At 43.8% G+C, this 12,923-nt stretch overlaps 1 protein-coding gene across 3 annotated transcripts in view; it reads right to left on the reverse strand.

Moving 5' to 3' along the window:
* Positions 1 to 528: 528 nt before the first annotated feature.
* Positions 529 to 12,923, reverse strand: part of QRSL1 (glutaminyl-tRNA amidotransferase subunit QRSL1) — a 197,787-nt gene continuing 185,392 nt past the window's right edge. For all 3 annotated transcript variants that reach the window (XM_086950965.1, XM_086950967.1, XM_086950966.1), the window contains one exon: positions 529 to 878. In XM_086950965.1, coding sequence (XP_086807091.1) covers positions 655 to 878 — 224 coding nt within the window. In that variant the 3' untranslated portion in view covers positions 529 to 654. The remainder of the gene's footprint in view (positions 879 to 12,923) is intronic.

Raw genomic sequence — 12,923 nt, forward strand, 5'->3', positions numbered from 1 at the left:
CTATTGCATTTCCAATGCTTGTTAGGTGTCTTACCATAGCCTTGGCAAACAGGGAGAGTAAAAAGGAACACACATGTATATCAGTGCCTTTTTGTGTAATTCATTCACATGCTCAGTAGTAGCAGAGTGAGGGCATAGCAAGAGGGGTAGCTTCAACATAAGTACCACTGGGCCAAGAAAGGCTGATTATGATTAGTCCTGCTGCCCTGCTCCTCCCTCTATACGGTGGTCAACATGATCTGTAAAAGGAAATGAACTCACACACTTCTGAAGAACATTTCTGTGGGGCTTTAAGAGGGATTTAAAAAGTGTCGGGGAATCTAAAAGGGGCGTGGCCTAACAAGCATAAATAGGATTCCTTTCACAGAGGTGTAGCATTTAAAATTAAGAGTCTGGTTTAAAGAACCCACCTCAACAATCTGCATTCATTTTCATGAATCGGGCCCAAATTTGTCAATAACAAAAGCACAACTTCCGAGATAAACAAACCAGCATATGCACACACAAATTATATTGTAGAACACAAAGTTACACAATGATTACCTTTTAATTCAGAAAAATCTAAACAGTGCATTATTTTAAAATATAAACTCATTTTTATTGCTTTGAATAAGGCTACTTTATGGTACTAATTTTGGAATGCAGTGTAGATATTCAAGATACTGGGTGGGTTTTATAAAGTTGTTGCTTTGGTGTGTAGTCTGTGAGGAGACCGCCTAGATCGCCTTCCAGCAGGATTTCTGGAAACTGCACTTGCTGTTCGAGCCACTTGGCTGCCGCCAGAAGCTGCTGCTCGCGGAATGCGCGGCCAATAAATTGAAGCCCCAGCGGTAAGCCTCTGTCTGAAAGAGCAGCTGGTACAGTCACGGCTGGTAATCCTGGAAATCAAAAACAAAACCAATGTCACGAAGTGGAAGCAGCGAACAGCCCGTCTGCGGGCGGATTGGAGTGGACATTTTAATCAATAGCCTAACAGGGTCGATAAAAAGCAGAAGCACATATAAACCACTCAGTTTGTGGAGAGGCTCGACTTGTATACCAGGGTATCCTATTTTAAAATCTCTGACCCAGAATCTGTAACATTGACAACAAACCTCAGAAACTAAGACATCTTTAATGAATGCAAATGCACAGTCCCCTTAAGTGTGCTGATGACGGCTGGGGTTCGTCATGGCCCGCCCCTGTTCGTGCTGTTTACAGCACACCAGGGGAATCGCGGCCGCATCGAAGGGGTTAAGAAGCTCAGGCAAATTGTTGTTGTGACTTACCTTTCTTTGGGACATGCACAGTTTGTTTTTGCCTGGTCCCACTGTAAATGGAATATGTTTCTGTCTTTTTTATTAATCTTTAGTATTTACAATCTTTTCTACTATTCTAGATGAAACGTGGTCAACACAGGGACGAAGAGGATAACCTCTCCGCATTTAATTAAATTCCATTTAATGCTAATTTTTCTTATCTGGATATCCTATGATTCCGGCCTTTCTGGACCTAAATTGGGCATGTCTCGTCTAATTTCTTAGCAAATGCGTTCAGACGTCATTTGACATTTGAGTGCTAGGCTTCCAACTCCCAGAACAAGAATTGGCAAAGTCAATTGGTCTGGCTTGCATTCTGAATCCTGACAAAAACATAGAAAAAAGCAGGTGCGGAAACCCCCCCCCAAATAAAAGCATATTTTCTGCATATAATGCACTTAGAGTTAAACAATATACAGTGAGATGATTGTGTGCTTTTGAGAAGTAAAATGGTCTGTCATACATTCCAATGAAAGCACGCCATTGGAGGTGGAACGATATGCCAAACAGTCAAAAGCATCCGATGAGGGGGGTGGGGGAGCCAGGAGAGGGGGTAAAGAACATAAAAACATATCTCCTCACTGCATCTCGCCGCTCTCTCCGTCGTCTCCAAAACAGAGCACACAGGAAGCACCCAGGCTCCCCTGAGCCAATCACAATGCAGCATTGTAATTGGCGTGAGTGCAGTAGTTCGCCGCTCAGCCAGGGAATGGGGGCCTGGGCATGTTCTCCACCCAGGCTACAATGCCACCTAGGTGCCGAAAATGCAAAGTGCACATGAGTGCAAAGCATTCATGCGCACTTTAGGGAGTGAAAATCACTCCTTCCCTGCTCTGTCAGCCGATCAGCCCTGCACCGTCCCGCCCGCAAAGCTACCGCAACAATGAAAAGATAAAATGATAATAGCTTAGCTCTATTATAATTTTATTTTTCCTTTGGTGACACTGCTTAAAAGCAGTGGGGCGACGCTCCTCCGCCGTAGCGCCTCCGCTTTAGCGCCTTCGAAATTGTGAGCCTCCACTGAAGAGAGAATTATTCCCCCGTGCAGAAACAAAACTGGTTATCTGTGTATTTTAAAGAATTGTTAACTATAGGTTTACATCAACCGCGCTGAAAACCCAGACCCAAAAACGTCTTGGGAGCCACTGTTTCCAAATTACCTGGCCTCTGATAATCTTGGATTATGTATGAAAACTGTTTTGCTGCAAAAGAGATTGCCTCAGCAAGAGATGCACAAAAAAATCCCAGATATTTTCGGAAAGCATTGGAATATATAAGAATTGCAAAATGTTTCAACCATCAGTGATTACAATTTTAAAATCTGTGAAACTCAGAAACTAGAGGTTTGTTCAGGTTAACTCATCGCAAATTCCATGAAAGGCACACGTGCTCTTCACTAACACATGGTGGATGTGGTAGGGAAAGCAACACTCAAGGTCACAGATAAAGCGCGACAAACTTTAGACCTTGAGGAAAAGGAAGGTGCAACAGAATGACATCGTTCATTATATAGTATGGTTAGCTTGATCGTGGACTCGGGCCTGTTGAAATCATACAATTTCTTTTCTGGTTTTATTTTACCATCCTTCCACTAAGCTCCAAGGGCAAACCATCCTCCTTTTCAAGGGACAGAACCCGAAAAACACACCATGAGCTTCGAGGAACACCACAACACGACCCACCACTGTTCTGAGCAGTAGTGGTTAGTGACATTTGAAAGTGGTGGAGTGTAAAAGTGCAGGATGTGTGCCCTGTAACAAGCGAGCGAGCCTGACTGTCATAAGGTGAGTCGGGGGAGAGGGGGGCGTGTTACTCGCGCCTGGGAAATTTTTGAAATAAGAATGGGCAAATGGTGCATTTTCAAGCAAATTTGAGACAGCAAAAAGGTCAATAAAGCATATTATGACATCAATAAAGAAATTTCATATGATAATGACGCAGGTAGCTGCTTATACAATATAACTAGAGAACTTCAATTCACAACCTCCAAACACAACTTACCAGTAAGCACAGTATTTTGATTTCGTTTTGCCATCTCAATGTTTTGACAACTGTGTACCTCCTTCACACACAATTGCACAGAATCCCAATTGCTACTGGAATAAGTGATCATTGCTCTGTTTGTTCAGCAAAGATGCCAAGGATTGGATGACCTAGTATAGGTATTCTGAACACCTTTTTGACCCACTGACAGGCACTGTGAGAAATTCTCACTGCCTTCAGCCTTTGCTCCAGAGCTCTCAATGGTGGCCCATTAAAAACGCCTGAAGGCGACTCGGTTAAAAGTATGCTCTGTACAAAAGTAGTATGCTACACAAGAAAAAACAGAAATACAACATCCTGGAAATAGTGACCAATCCTAAATACAAGATAAAGGAAAACATGTGAACTATAAACAGGAATTAAATCGCTGACATGAAATACCTTTAAGTTTTATACATTCATTGTTCAGAAATCGATCAGTGTTATTTGCCATTTGTGGATGAGTGGATGCATGCAGGTATATATATATGTATGTATGACTGATGTGGATGGGTGGATGGGTGGGTGGGTGAGTGAGTGAGTGGATGAATGTGTTTGAGGAAGATGGATGGATAAATGAATGGTCAAATGTGTGGATGTGTGAATGAATGGATGTGCGGGTTATGGATGGATGAGGTTGTGGGGTGAATAGACAGGTGCTTTCTGGGCTTACCTGCTATTCGTGAGGAGCCAGACTTGTGCTGTGTGTTTTCCTGCTTCCAGCCACCTACATCAACTGTTCGCGACACCCGCTTCGCGGGTGTCGCTCACCGCCTCTTTTGCCCCGTCCTCCCTGGTGTGAGCGGATCCACAGTCCGTGGTGAGTAACGCGCTCCCAGGTTGAGGATTATAACAACAGTTTGTGCGTGGAGCCTACCGAGGGACTGCGAGGTCCAGCAGCCTCAGCTGCACACAGCTGCTGCCTCTTCCCCCGGCGGCCACGCCCCCAGCCTTCCCCTTCATTACTGGCTTCAGTTCTACCACGACGCGGGACGCGCGCGGGGCGACTACCGGGGCGAAGACCGGGCAAAGAGCGGGCCGTTTAAGGCCGTTCAAGGACGGCAGAGGACGGCCCTGGCCCAGAACTCTTGTGTCTTCGCCCCTGTCAACTATAACGTCTATAAATGTCGACCATACGCAACAGAACTCGAAGTTGCGCGAAAAAAGCTACGGCGGTAGCCCAGGTGACTGGACCTATTGATCTTTTTATTTCACGCGTGCACGAGACTATTGACCAAAGTATTGTATTACTGGAAAAAAGAGTCTCTATGGACCTTGCAAATGCTAGGCGCTCATCCTTGGGCCCTTTGGCAAAGGTTAAATCTCCTGCGGTGCAGACTATGAATAATTGCTCCTTACCCGTAACTATGCCTACTAACAGTGTTCCGACTGTACCGAATACTGTTGATCTATCGGTTGCCCCATCAGACTCGGATCCGTCCTTTGAAGACCTGGAGGTTACACCAGATCTAGAAACCTGCCAGTCACCTGACAAAGGGGAGCCGAGTCTGAGTGGGTCTAATGATGCGGTAACAGTCCCTGTACCCACTGTTCTCCGGAGAAGGGCTCCTAACCCGCCTAAGGTTACATCGAAGGGCAAAAGTAAAGCAAAAGCACCAGTTAGGAATCACAATTTGATTTCCCCCACTCCACAAATGACTTCAGGTATTCCGTGCTGGGTACAAAACATGGTTACTGATTTAAAACTAGACCTTGAAGCCACTTTAGCAGCACAAATCAAACCTTTAATTTCTAAAGTGGATAGGCTTACTTCCTTAATACACTCCAAATGGCCACAAAAAAAGCAGGGACAAGGGCATGTTCAGTTACAAGGGACCACAGAATTAGCCCCCGAATGTTTAACGAACATTCAGTCCCCCAAAGACGTACCAACTAAGGTTCAAGGTATTGCAGCCCCTGGGCACCCGGTTATATCCCTTGAATCGCAAACAGTGAACAACTCGGTCCAACCAATAACTGTATCGATTCCAAAGGAGAATGTCCCTGTTCTGGCGAACCAACACCCAGTTGTTGATAATATTGCCACCACAACCATTCAAGCTAAAGAAGTAGCAGGGAAACCTAATCCAACCTCTGTACAAAATAAACCTGAAGGGCCTAAGCCAAAGCAGGCACGTTTCAGGTCTATTAATTTACCACCAGAGGTTTCTCCTTTTGTTGTCGTGTTGACAGCAGTTCCCCCATTGAAAGAGGGAGTAAAAGAAACGTTTACCGAGCTTAGAAATAAATGTGCTCAATGGCTCCATCTACATAAACCACTACCTAATAACATGAACGGTGAAATTCTTACCGTGCGTAGAGGGGATTGGGTGGGCAGAAGTAAGAAATCAATAGTAGGGGACGTAATAACTGTTAATTTTAGGGATGTAGGGGCAGCAAGCTATGTATGTAATGCACCCAATAGTGGTCCTGCGACCCAAATTAAACCACTTCCTTTGTCGTATTTTTTACCAAAGCCTGCACGACCTAACCCTCCCTGTTCCACTTTTCAAAGTAACAGTGGACCGGGGTTTTTTCCACAGCAAGCCGTTAAACCTTGGCTGCAACCACCTTATCCGCCCCCTTTTTTCCCACATTATGTTAATTTACAGCAGCAACTACCAAATGCCTCACCTTTTCCTATGCATCAAGTCAAAGCCCACTGGCAACACCCTTTTCATTTTCCGCCACCTGTACCTCAGTCTGCTTACCAATGGCAGCAATCTTTTCAGCCACCACAATTAGACAAACACCCGTGGCAACAAACGTGGCAGGACCCGCCCCACTCCCAAGACCCCTTGTCTGCACAATTCGCCCACCCAAACAGATACGCCGTGCTAGATGAGGTAGACTGACTTAGCCCTCTAGAAGCACTGGATCTAAATATCCCTAAGTCCATTCTTGATAAGGAGTGTTCCTCTTCCTCTGTCAAGCCTCCTGCTGTACCTCACGAATCTACTATATTGTCACTACCAATACCTACCCAGTACATAGATAACCAGGATAGCTCTGATATATGTATAACTACTGCCAGCCCGAGCCAAAGTTCAGTTACCACCTTTCGGGAAGAGGGTCCTGCCTTTCTACCACCAGCAAATCAGTCGGAGCTATCTGTTGTTGGTAATCCCGGTAAACCAGCAGGAATTTCTCTTATTTCTTGGAACATCGCTGGTCTTGCCGGCAAACTAGGTACACCCTTTTGGACCAGCTTCCTGGGTGAGGGATTTGACCTAATCCTACTTCAGGAAACTTGGCGTCCTGACCCTATTAACATAGAAGGGTATGTATCCTTCTGTCTTAGAGCAACCAAATCTAGCTCGGGAAGGGCTAAGGGGGGACTTTTATTGTTAGTGTCAACCAAGCTGTGTGACTGTACGGTCAAATATAGTACGACCGTGGGGACATACAGTCAAGTTATTAGGATGGAGTGTAGGAAGAATATTGATTTAGTCATTGTTAATTTCTATAATAATATTTTTGATACCACAAGGGGGGATATTTTACCGCCTTTAGAAAGGGAAATCATTAAGGCTCTGGACATCTCGAAAAGAAAGGCTGAGGTGGTTTGGGCTGGTGATTTTAACTTGCAGCCCTGCCATTTGTCCAATGGGAACATTTGTGGCTTCGATACAGCATTAAAAAGCCATTGGGGAGACCAGGGGGGGAGGGAGGACTCTCCCCACTTCAAACACTTCCAACACTGCAGTTATGGTTCCACTATAAATAATATGCTAGTCACGCTAGACATGACCCTGTTAAACTGCAATGTCAATAATCGGGCAATTACATGCCCTACATTTACAGGCAGAGGTGCAGGTTCATTCATAGATCATATTTTGCTGTCTAGCAGTGGAGACTACACGGATTTGTATGTGAATGAAGAAAGTCTCAGTGACCACAATAGCTTACGGGTTACCCTCTTGGGGCATGGTACTTCATTAGTTCCGGGTGGTAAATGTACAAATGATATAGTACCTACTAGACCTAAGGGCTTAAGGGTCAAATGGACTGGTCTAAACTCCAAAGTCAAACAGAAGGAGGTTGTTACTCTCTGTAAGAACCAAATCAGTTATTGTTTGGATGATGACAGTGACTCTGGCTGCTTAATAGATTATTTTGTATCCATGAATAGTATTATTGATGGTATTTTTACTAAGATCCCGTCAGCTAAGGGCGGTCCAAAGCAGGGGTGGTTTGATAAAACATGTATAGTCACCCTCCGCGACCTAAAGTATGCGTTAGGCACTAGACCACGTGATAAGACGGAGATACAATACCTCAGGGCTTGTTATAAAACAGCCATTGGTAATAGGAAGAAGGTATTACAGTCTGAGGCATGGGACAAGCTGAGGGAGGCTGCTGAGACTAAAAACAGTAAACTTTATTGGGAAACAATTAATAGCCCGTTTCTCAATAAAGAAAATGTTCCAGAATTGACCTCTCACGTGGCATGTAGCGACTGGGTTACCCATTTTTCTAAAATATTTAATCCAGAAAGGTCAACCTCTGAGTTATCTCCACCAGATCTAAGCCCATGGTTGCCCCTTTCGATGGACAGAACACTAGATGAATGCCAGGAAGCTATCTCTTTAAGTAAAGGAAGCAAGGCCCCTGGCCCTGATGGGGTTCCGCTGGATTTATACAAAGACGAAATAGCGTTATGGGCTCCCATTTTGACGCGGGTTTTTAATTGTGCAGCCGAAAGTGAATTTCCTTCTACTTGGGGTCAATCGATTATCATTCCTCTGCATAAGAAAGGTGACAAGTCAGAGGCCTCTAATTATCGTCCAATTTCATTATTGGACGCCTCTGTAAAGGTGATGAGTAGGATTTTGCTGAAGAGGCTGGAAGACTGGGCAACTGATTTTAACATTTTAACTAGAGTCCAATATGGCTTTCGCAAAGGCCTGGGTACACTGGACCAATGCGTAAATCTGGACCTTTTAATCAGTAAATATACTGTGGCTAAAAATGGTAACCTCTTTTTATGTTTTGCTGATCTGAGCAGCGCATTTGATTTAGTTAACCATAATATTCTCTGGGAGGTTCTGCTTGATGCAGGGGCACCAAGGGAAATAGTAAATTTTTTAGCTAGATTGTATGAAAAACTCTCATGTAAAGTCCGCTATGGCACCCTTGGTGAATGTACCCCGTTTTTTAGAGTGTCTCGGGGCATACGTCAGGGTTGTGTTTTAGCCCCGCTTTTATTTTCCCTTTTCATTAATGGTGTTGACCGATCCCTGTCTGACATCCCAGCAGATGCCCCTTTGATTGATGGTAAACCTGTTCCGCTGTTACTTTATGCGGATGACGCTGTTCTTTTATCTCGAACACAGTTGGGCCTTCAGCGCCTAATTGATAATTTCATGCTATTCATTCAAGCTAGGCGGCTTCGTGTGAATAAAACTAAGACATACGTAATGTCATGTGGTCAGGCAGCCAAGCAGGTTAAGCATACCTTCTTCCTTGACAAGGAAAAGCTAAATTCTGTTAAATCCTTTTGTTATCTGGGAATAACATATAATAATAGTGGGTCTTGGAACGCGGAATTTGATGCCGTAAAGATAAAAATGCTACGGTCCACTAGTAGCATATTTCGTTTTGCCTCCAAACTCGGCTCACGAAGTATCTTTGATATGGTGAACATATACAATGTATGTTGTGTTTCCTCTGCTCTGTATGGGGCAGGGGTATGGGGTCACTGTGAGGGTATTTCCCTGCAGAGGGAGGAAAACAAGTTCTTAAGGAGGCTGTTATGTGTTCCCCCTTCTGCCTCCACCCAGTTGATCCATGAAGAAGTTGGGATCGAGTATATTTCTGACTTAGCAGCAGTTCGGCCACTCTTATTGTGGCGTTCTATTTGGGCTAAGCCAGAGACTCGATTCACCAAGGACATTATCCTTGATTGTATAGGTCTGGATCACTCCTCACATGTACTGTGGTTAAGATACATACATCGTTGGTATCTACTTCTTTTTAACATTGATGTGTTCCGTGAGCCCGAAAAGGTTGTCTCCATTTCAAAAAAAGAAATTAAGATTACGTTCCTTAATTTTCGAAAGGCCGAACGAGACAAAGCCGTTAGCAATCTTGTTACTATGAAATTTTATAAAGACCTAAATCTAGCACCCGGATTACAACCCTATCTTGTATTTGTGACTCGCCCTTCTCACCAGTATGTCCTAACACGGGTTAGATTGGGCACTGTGCACCACTTGGTTGCCTTTCCAAACACGAAAACTAGTTCAAATATACCCTGTCCATGCGATAGCACCTCCAGGCAAAGTAGTTGCCATTTCCTGCTTTTTTGTAAATTTTATCAGTTTTTTAGGTTAAAATACCTTAAACCCATTTTTATCAAATATAACATTTGTACCACACAAACAGCATTGATATTTTTATCTTCACTAGAGAACGAGGAGACTTGTTTCTTTTTGGCTACTTATATTTTAAAATGTACAGCTGCCAGGAAAAGTATTGTATTATAATGTTGTTTACTTGCCTGTCTGTACTTATGCTATACAGCTGCCAGGATTTGTTAATGATGATATTACTGTTAAACACTCCTGTCTGTATATATATGCTCTCACTTTTATGATCCATATCAATTCCTGTAATTAAGGTATTATAAAACATAAAGTGGTCCACTGTATTGAATGCTTACTTAATAATTTTAATGTACAGTTCCCATGAAAAGCCTAGTGAGCAACTCCTACTGATCCCCAGCTAGTCATTGTAAGAATGTTCGTATTTTGTAATAACATGATGACCTATAGAGGTATGATCACTTTCTACTTGATGCACTTTAGCCTCTTTTTCTTCTTTTTAGGAATGACTATATGGCGTCCTTTTTAATATTTCAATTATGTATTTCTGCTTGTATGATTTGTATGTACAAATCGAATAAAAGCTTTTGAATTGAATTGAATAGACAGGTGCAGGAAAGAAGGGTGAATGGGTGGATGGAATGATGAATTGAATAGAAGAACAGATGGTGTTGTGGAAGGATGGATAACTTGGTGAATGGAAAGATGACATGGATTGATGAGTTAATGGGTGGACAGGATGATGGAAGAGATGGATTCATGGATGGATCCCTAATGGAAGGGTGGATAGATTCTGGGTGGAAGGTTAAATGGATGTATATATATATGGTAGGATGGGTGCATAAAACACTTCTTCAGCACAACGCACAGCGCCAAAAGCAGAGGACAGAAATTATGAAAACTTGTAGCATGTATCTAGCTATAATAATCATCAATAAACTGATTGCATTTTAAAACAACGACTTTCTCATAATGCAATTTGCAATGTTAAGAGTTGCTGGCAATTGACAAACTAGGCTTCTCTACCAAAACACTGCATAGATTGCATGGCAAGCCAAGGTCTGCCACTGATAATTTCTGGACACAGAAACACCATGTTTTTCAATCAGCTAAACACAACCTTACTATATACATGTGCTGACATACATTGAGGAACTTGGGACGAAACATAATATTTGCCCTTGAGTTTGCTAACAGGCGGTGCATTTGCTGGTGCACACTGCTGGTACGAATAGGACACATATGTTTGAGACTTTTTAGGGGGTTATGGCCATCTGAGTCCCGATGTAGAGCCCAGTGAAATGTTGTGCATTCTTAACCCCTTCCATGCTCCCGTCGGCCAACGGCCGTCACAAGTACTACCTCGCTAGTGCTGCGCACGTCCGTTGGTCGACGCAGCCCCGCCCACTCATTAGAACTCCCGCACTGCAGTGGAATTTGCGCCGAGGTTAAGGAGTTAAGTAGCTCCTGTCTCTTACTTCAACATATGACGTGTGCAGCTCCACTGCATTCAACCCTGAGACTGCCTCAGTAAATAAATCAGTTACTTACCATATGACTTTAACTCATTACGTTTACGTTTCTTAACCACCTTTTTCCTTTGACTGAGAAATAGAAGCAACTAGACGAGAGACCTCCAATTTCCCCTTCAACTTCAAATGATTTTTCAAATGAAACAGAAGCAGGTAATCCGCATTTTTGTAAAGCGCACAATCACCCGTAAGGGTCTCTAGGCGCTGGGGGCGGTCTGGAAGATTAAGCAAGCTATTGCCCAGAGTCACATGGTGCTGGGCTAATACGGAGTCAGTCGCCCTAGCTGCGGCGCCACACCTCTCCCTCAAGCAGCATAATGCGACTGTTTACAAAAGTATGCAAACCATCCGGCTCATTCATAATAATGGTTTGGAAATCAGCTTGTGCCTCACTGCAAATATTTGCAACTGCTATGATGGAAGCCTGCAAGGTACAGCAATCCTCCAGCGTACCATTTGCATTTGCAATGTCCCTGTTATTCACCCCCTGACCCTTAAAGCTAAAGCCTCAGGAAGCAGCACACTAAATTTACAATAAGGAAGAGCATGTATTGGCTCACAGGGACACTGCCTTCTTCTTCCGATCAGTCTGTTCTGAGCAGGAACAGTGTAAACCGTACATTTGTGCAGGACTTCACTTTTGCTAAGTCCGCGGAGCTGTCTTTGTGAAGGCCAAGTCTTTATTTAGTACATCAGTGCGGTGGCAACACTAGATCATCCTAATGATAGCCAATTTCGAAGAATGCCCATTTGAAGGCCCAGAAGCAGTCTATTTTATTGACCATGCAATCTGGTCCTGTGATATACCTGAAGATTGTTATTTTATGGTGTCCCATTCTAATGTCATGTCCTTCACAAACAGTCAGTTTCCAAGGACGCCCATTCTAAGCCATGCTGTAAAAAAAATGCATTTTATAGGAGCCCTTTCTCTTTCTAATATAATGCACTTCAAGAGTCACTTTCTTGATGAACCAGTCTGCTGTGATACCACACAGAGTGAGTTTATGTCGATGACGCCGGTCTCTGTATGGGTCATTTCTCCAGACCGCAAATCCAATTTCTCGATATCCTCGAATTTCAAAATGTACAAAACATTTTGGAACATTAAGACACCAAAACAAAATAGGTTTTAAAGAAGGGTAGGCATAACATAAAATAAAAAAATTAAATATCAGAAGCACAGCGCTGAAAAGCACCGATTGAAGACGTGTGCTGTAAAATGAATGGCCAATCTGAAAGGGACAGAGTGTACTTTTCTGCATGCTTCCCTGGTGTTGGCACTGGCAGGGAGCCCTCAAGCAGTGAGAAGTACTTTTCTCAGCGTGCCTATAGTGAGAGTCCCTGGAGGAGGCCACTACTGTGAGACGCCCTCCATGTGGAAGGTCTGGAGTGTTTTTTATTTGAGGCCGGGACAGACAAAGGACTCAACAGTTTCAATCTGCGAGCGTGTTTGGGCCATGGGGAATTTATTTCAGGACAAAAGAAAAGATTACAAATTTACCACTTTCCATTTCAGTAACACCGCAGACACAAGGAAGGGACTCTCCAACCCCAGCTCCAACACCAAGGACATACCACCATCGCAAGACCTGCAAAACTCCCTAGCCAACTTCTTCCATCGCATCACCCCTGACATCCACGACAGCTTCAACAACCAGGCCGCCCTACAGCCATCGACACTTCAGACTCACCGCCCACCATCCACACCAACCCCCCTGCTCTCCTCGACCAACGTGAACGACACC

This window comes from Lissotriton vulgaris, unplaced genomic scaffold (genome assembly GCF_964263255.1).
Source record: "Lissotriton vulgaris unplaced genomic scaffold, aLisVul1.2 SCAFFOLD_683, whole genome shotgun sequence".
Taxonomy (NCBI): Eukaryota; Metazoa; Chordata; class Amphibia; order Caudata; family Salamandridae; genus Lissotriton; species Lissotriton vulgaris.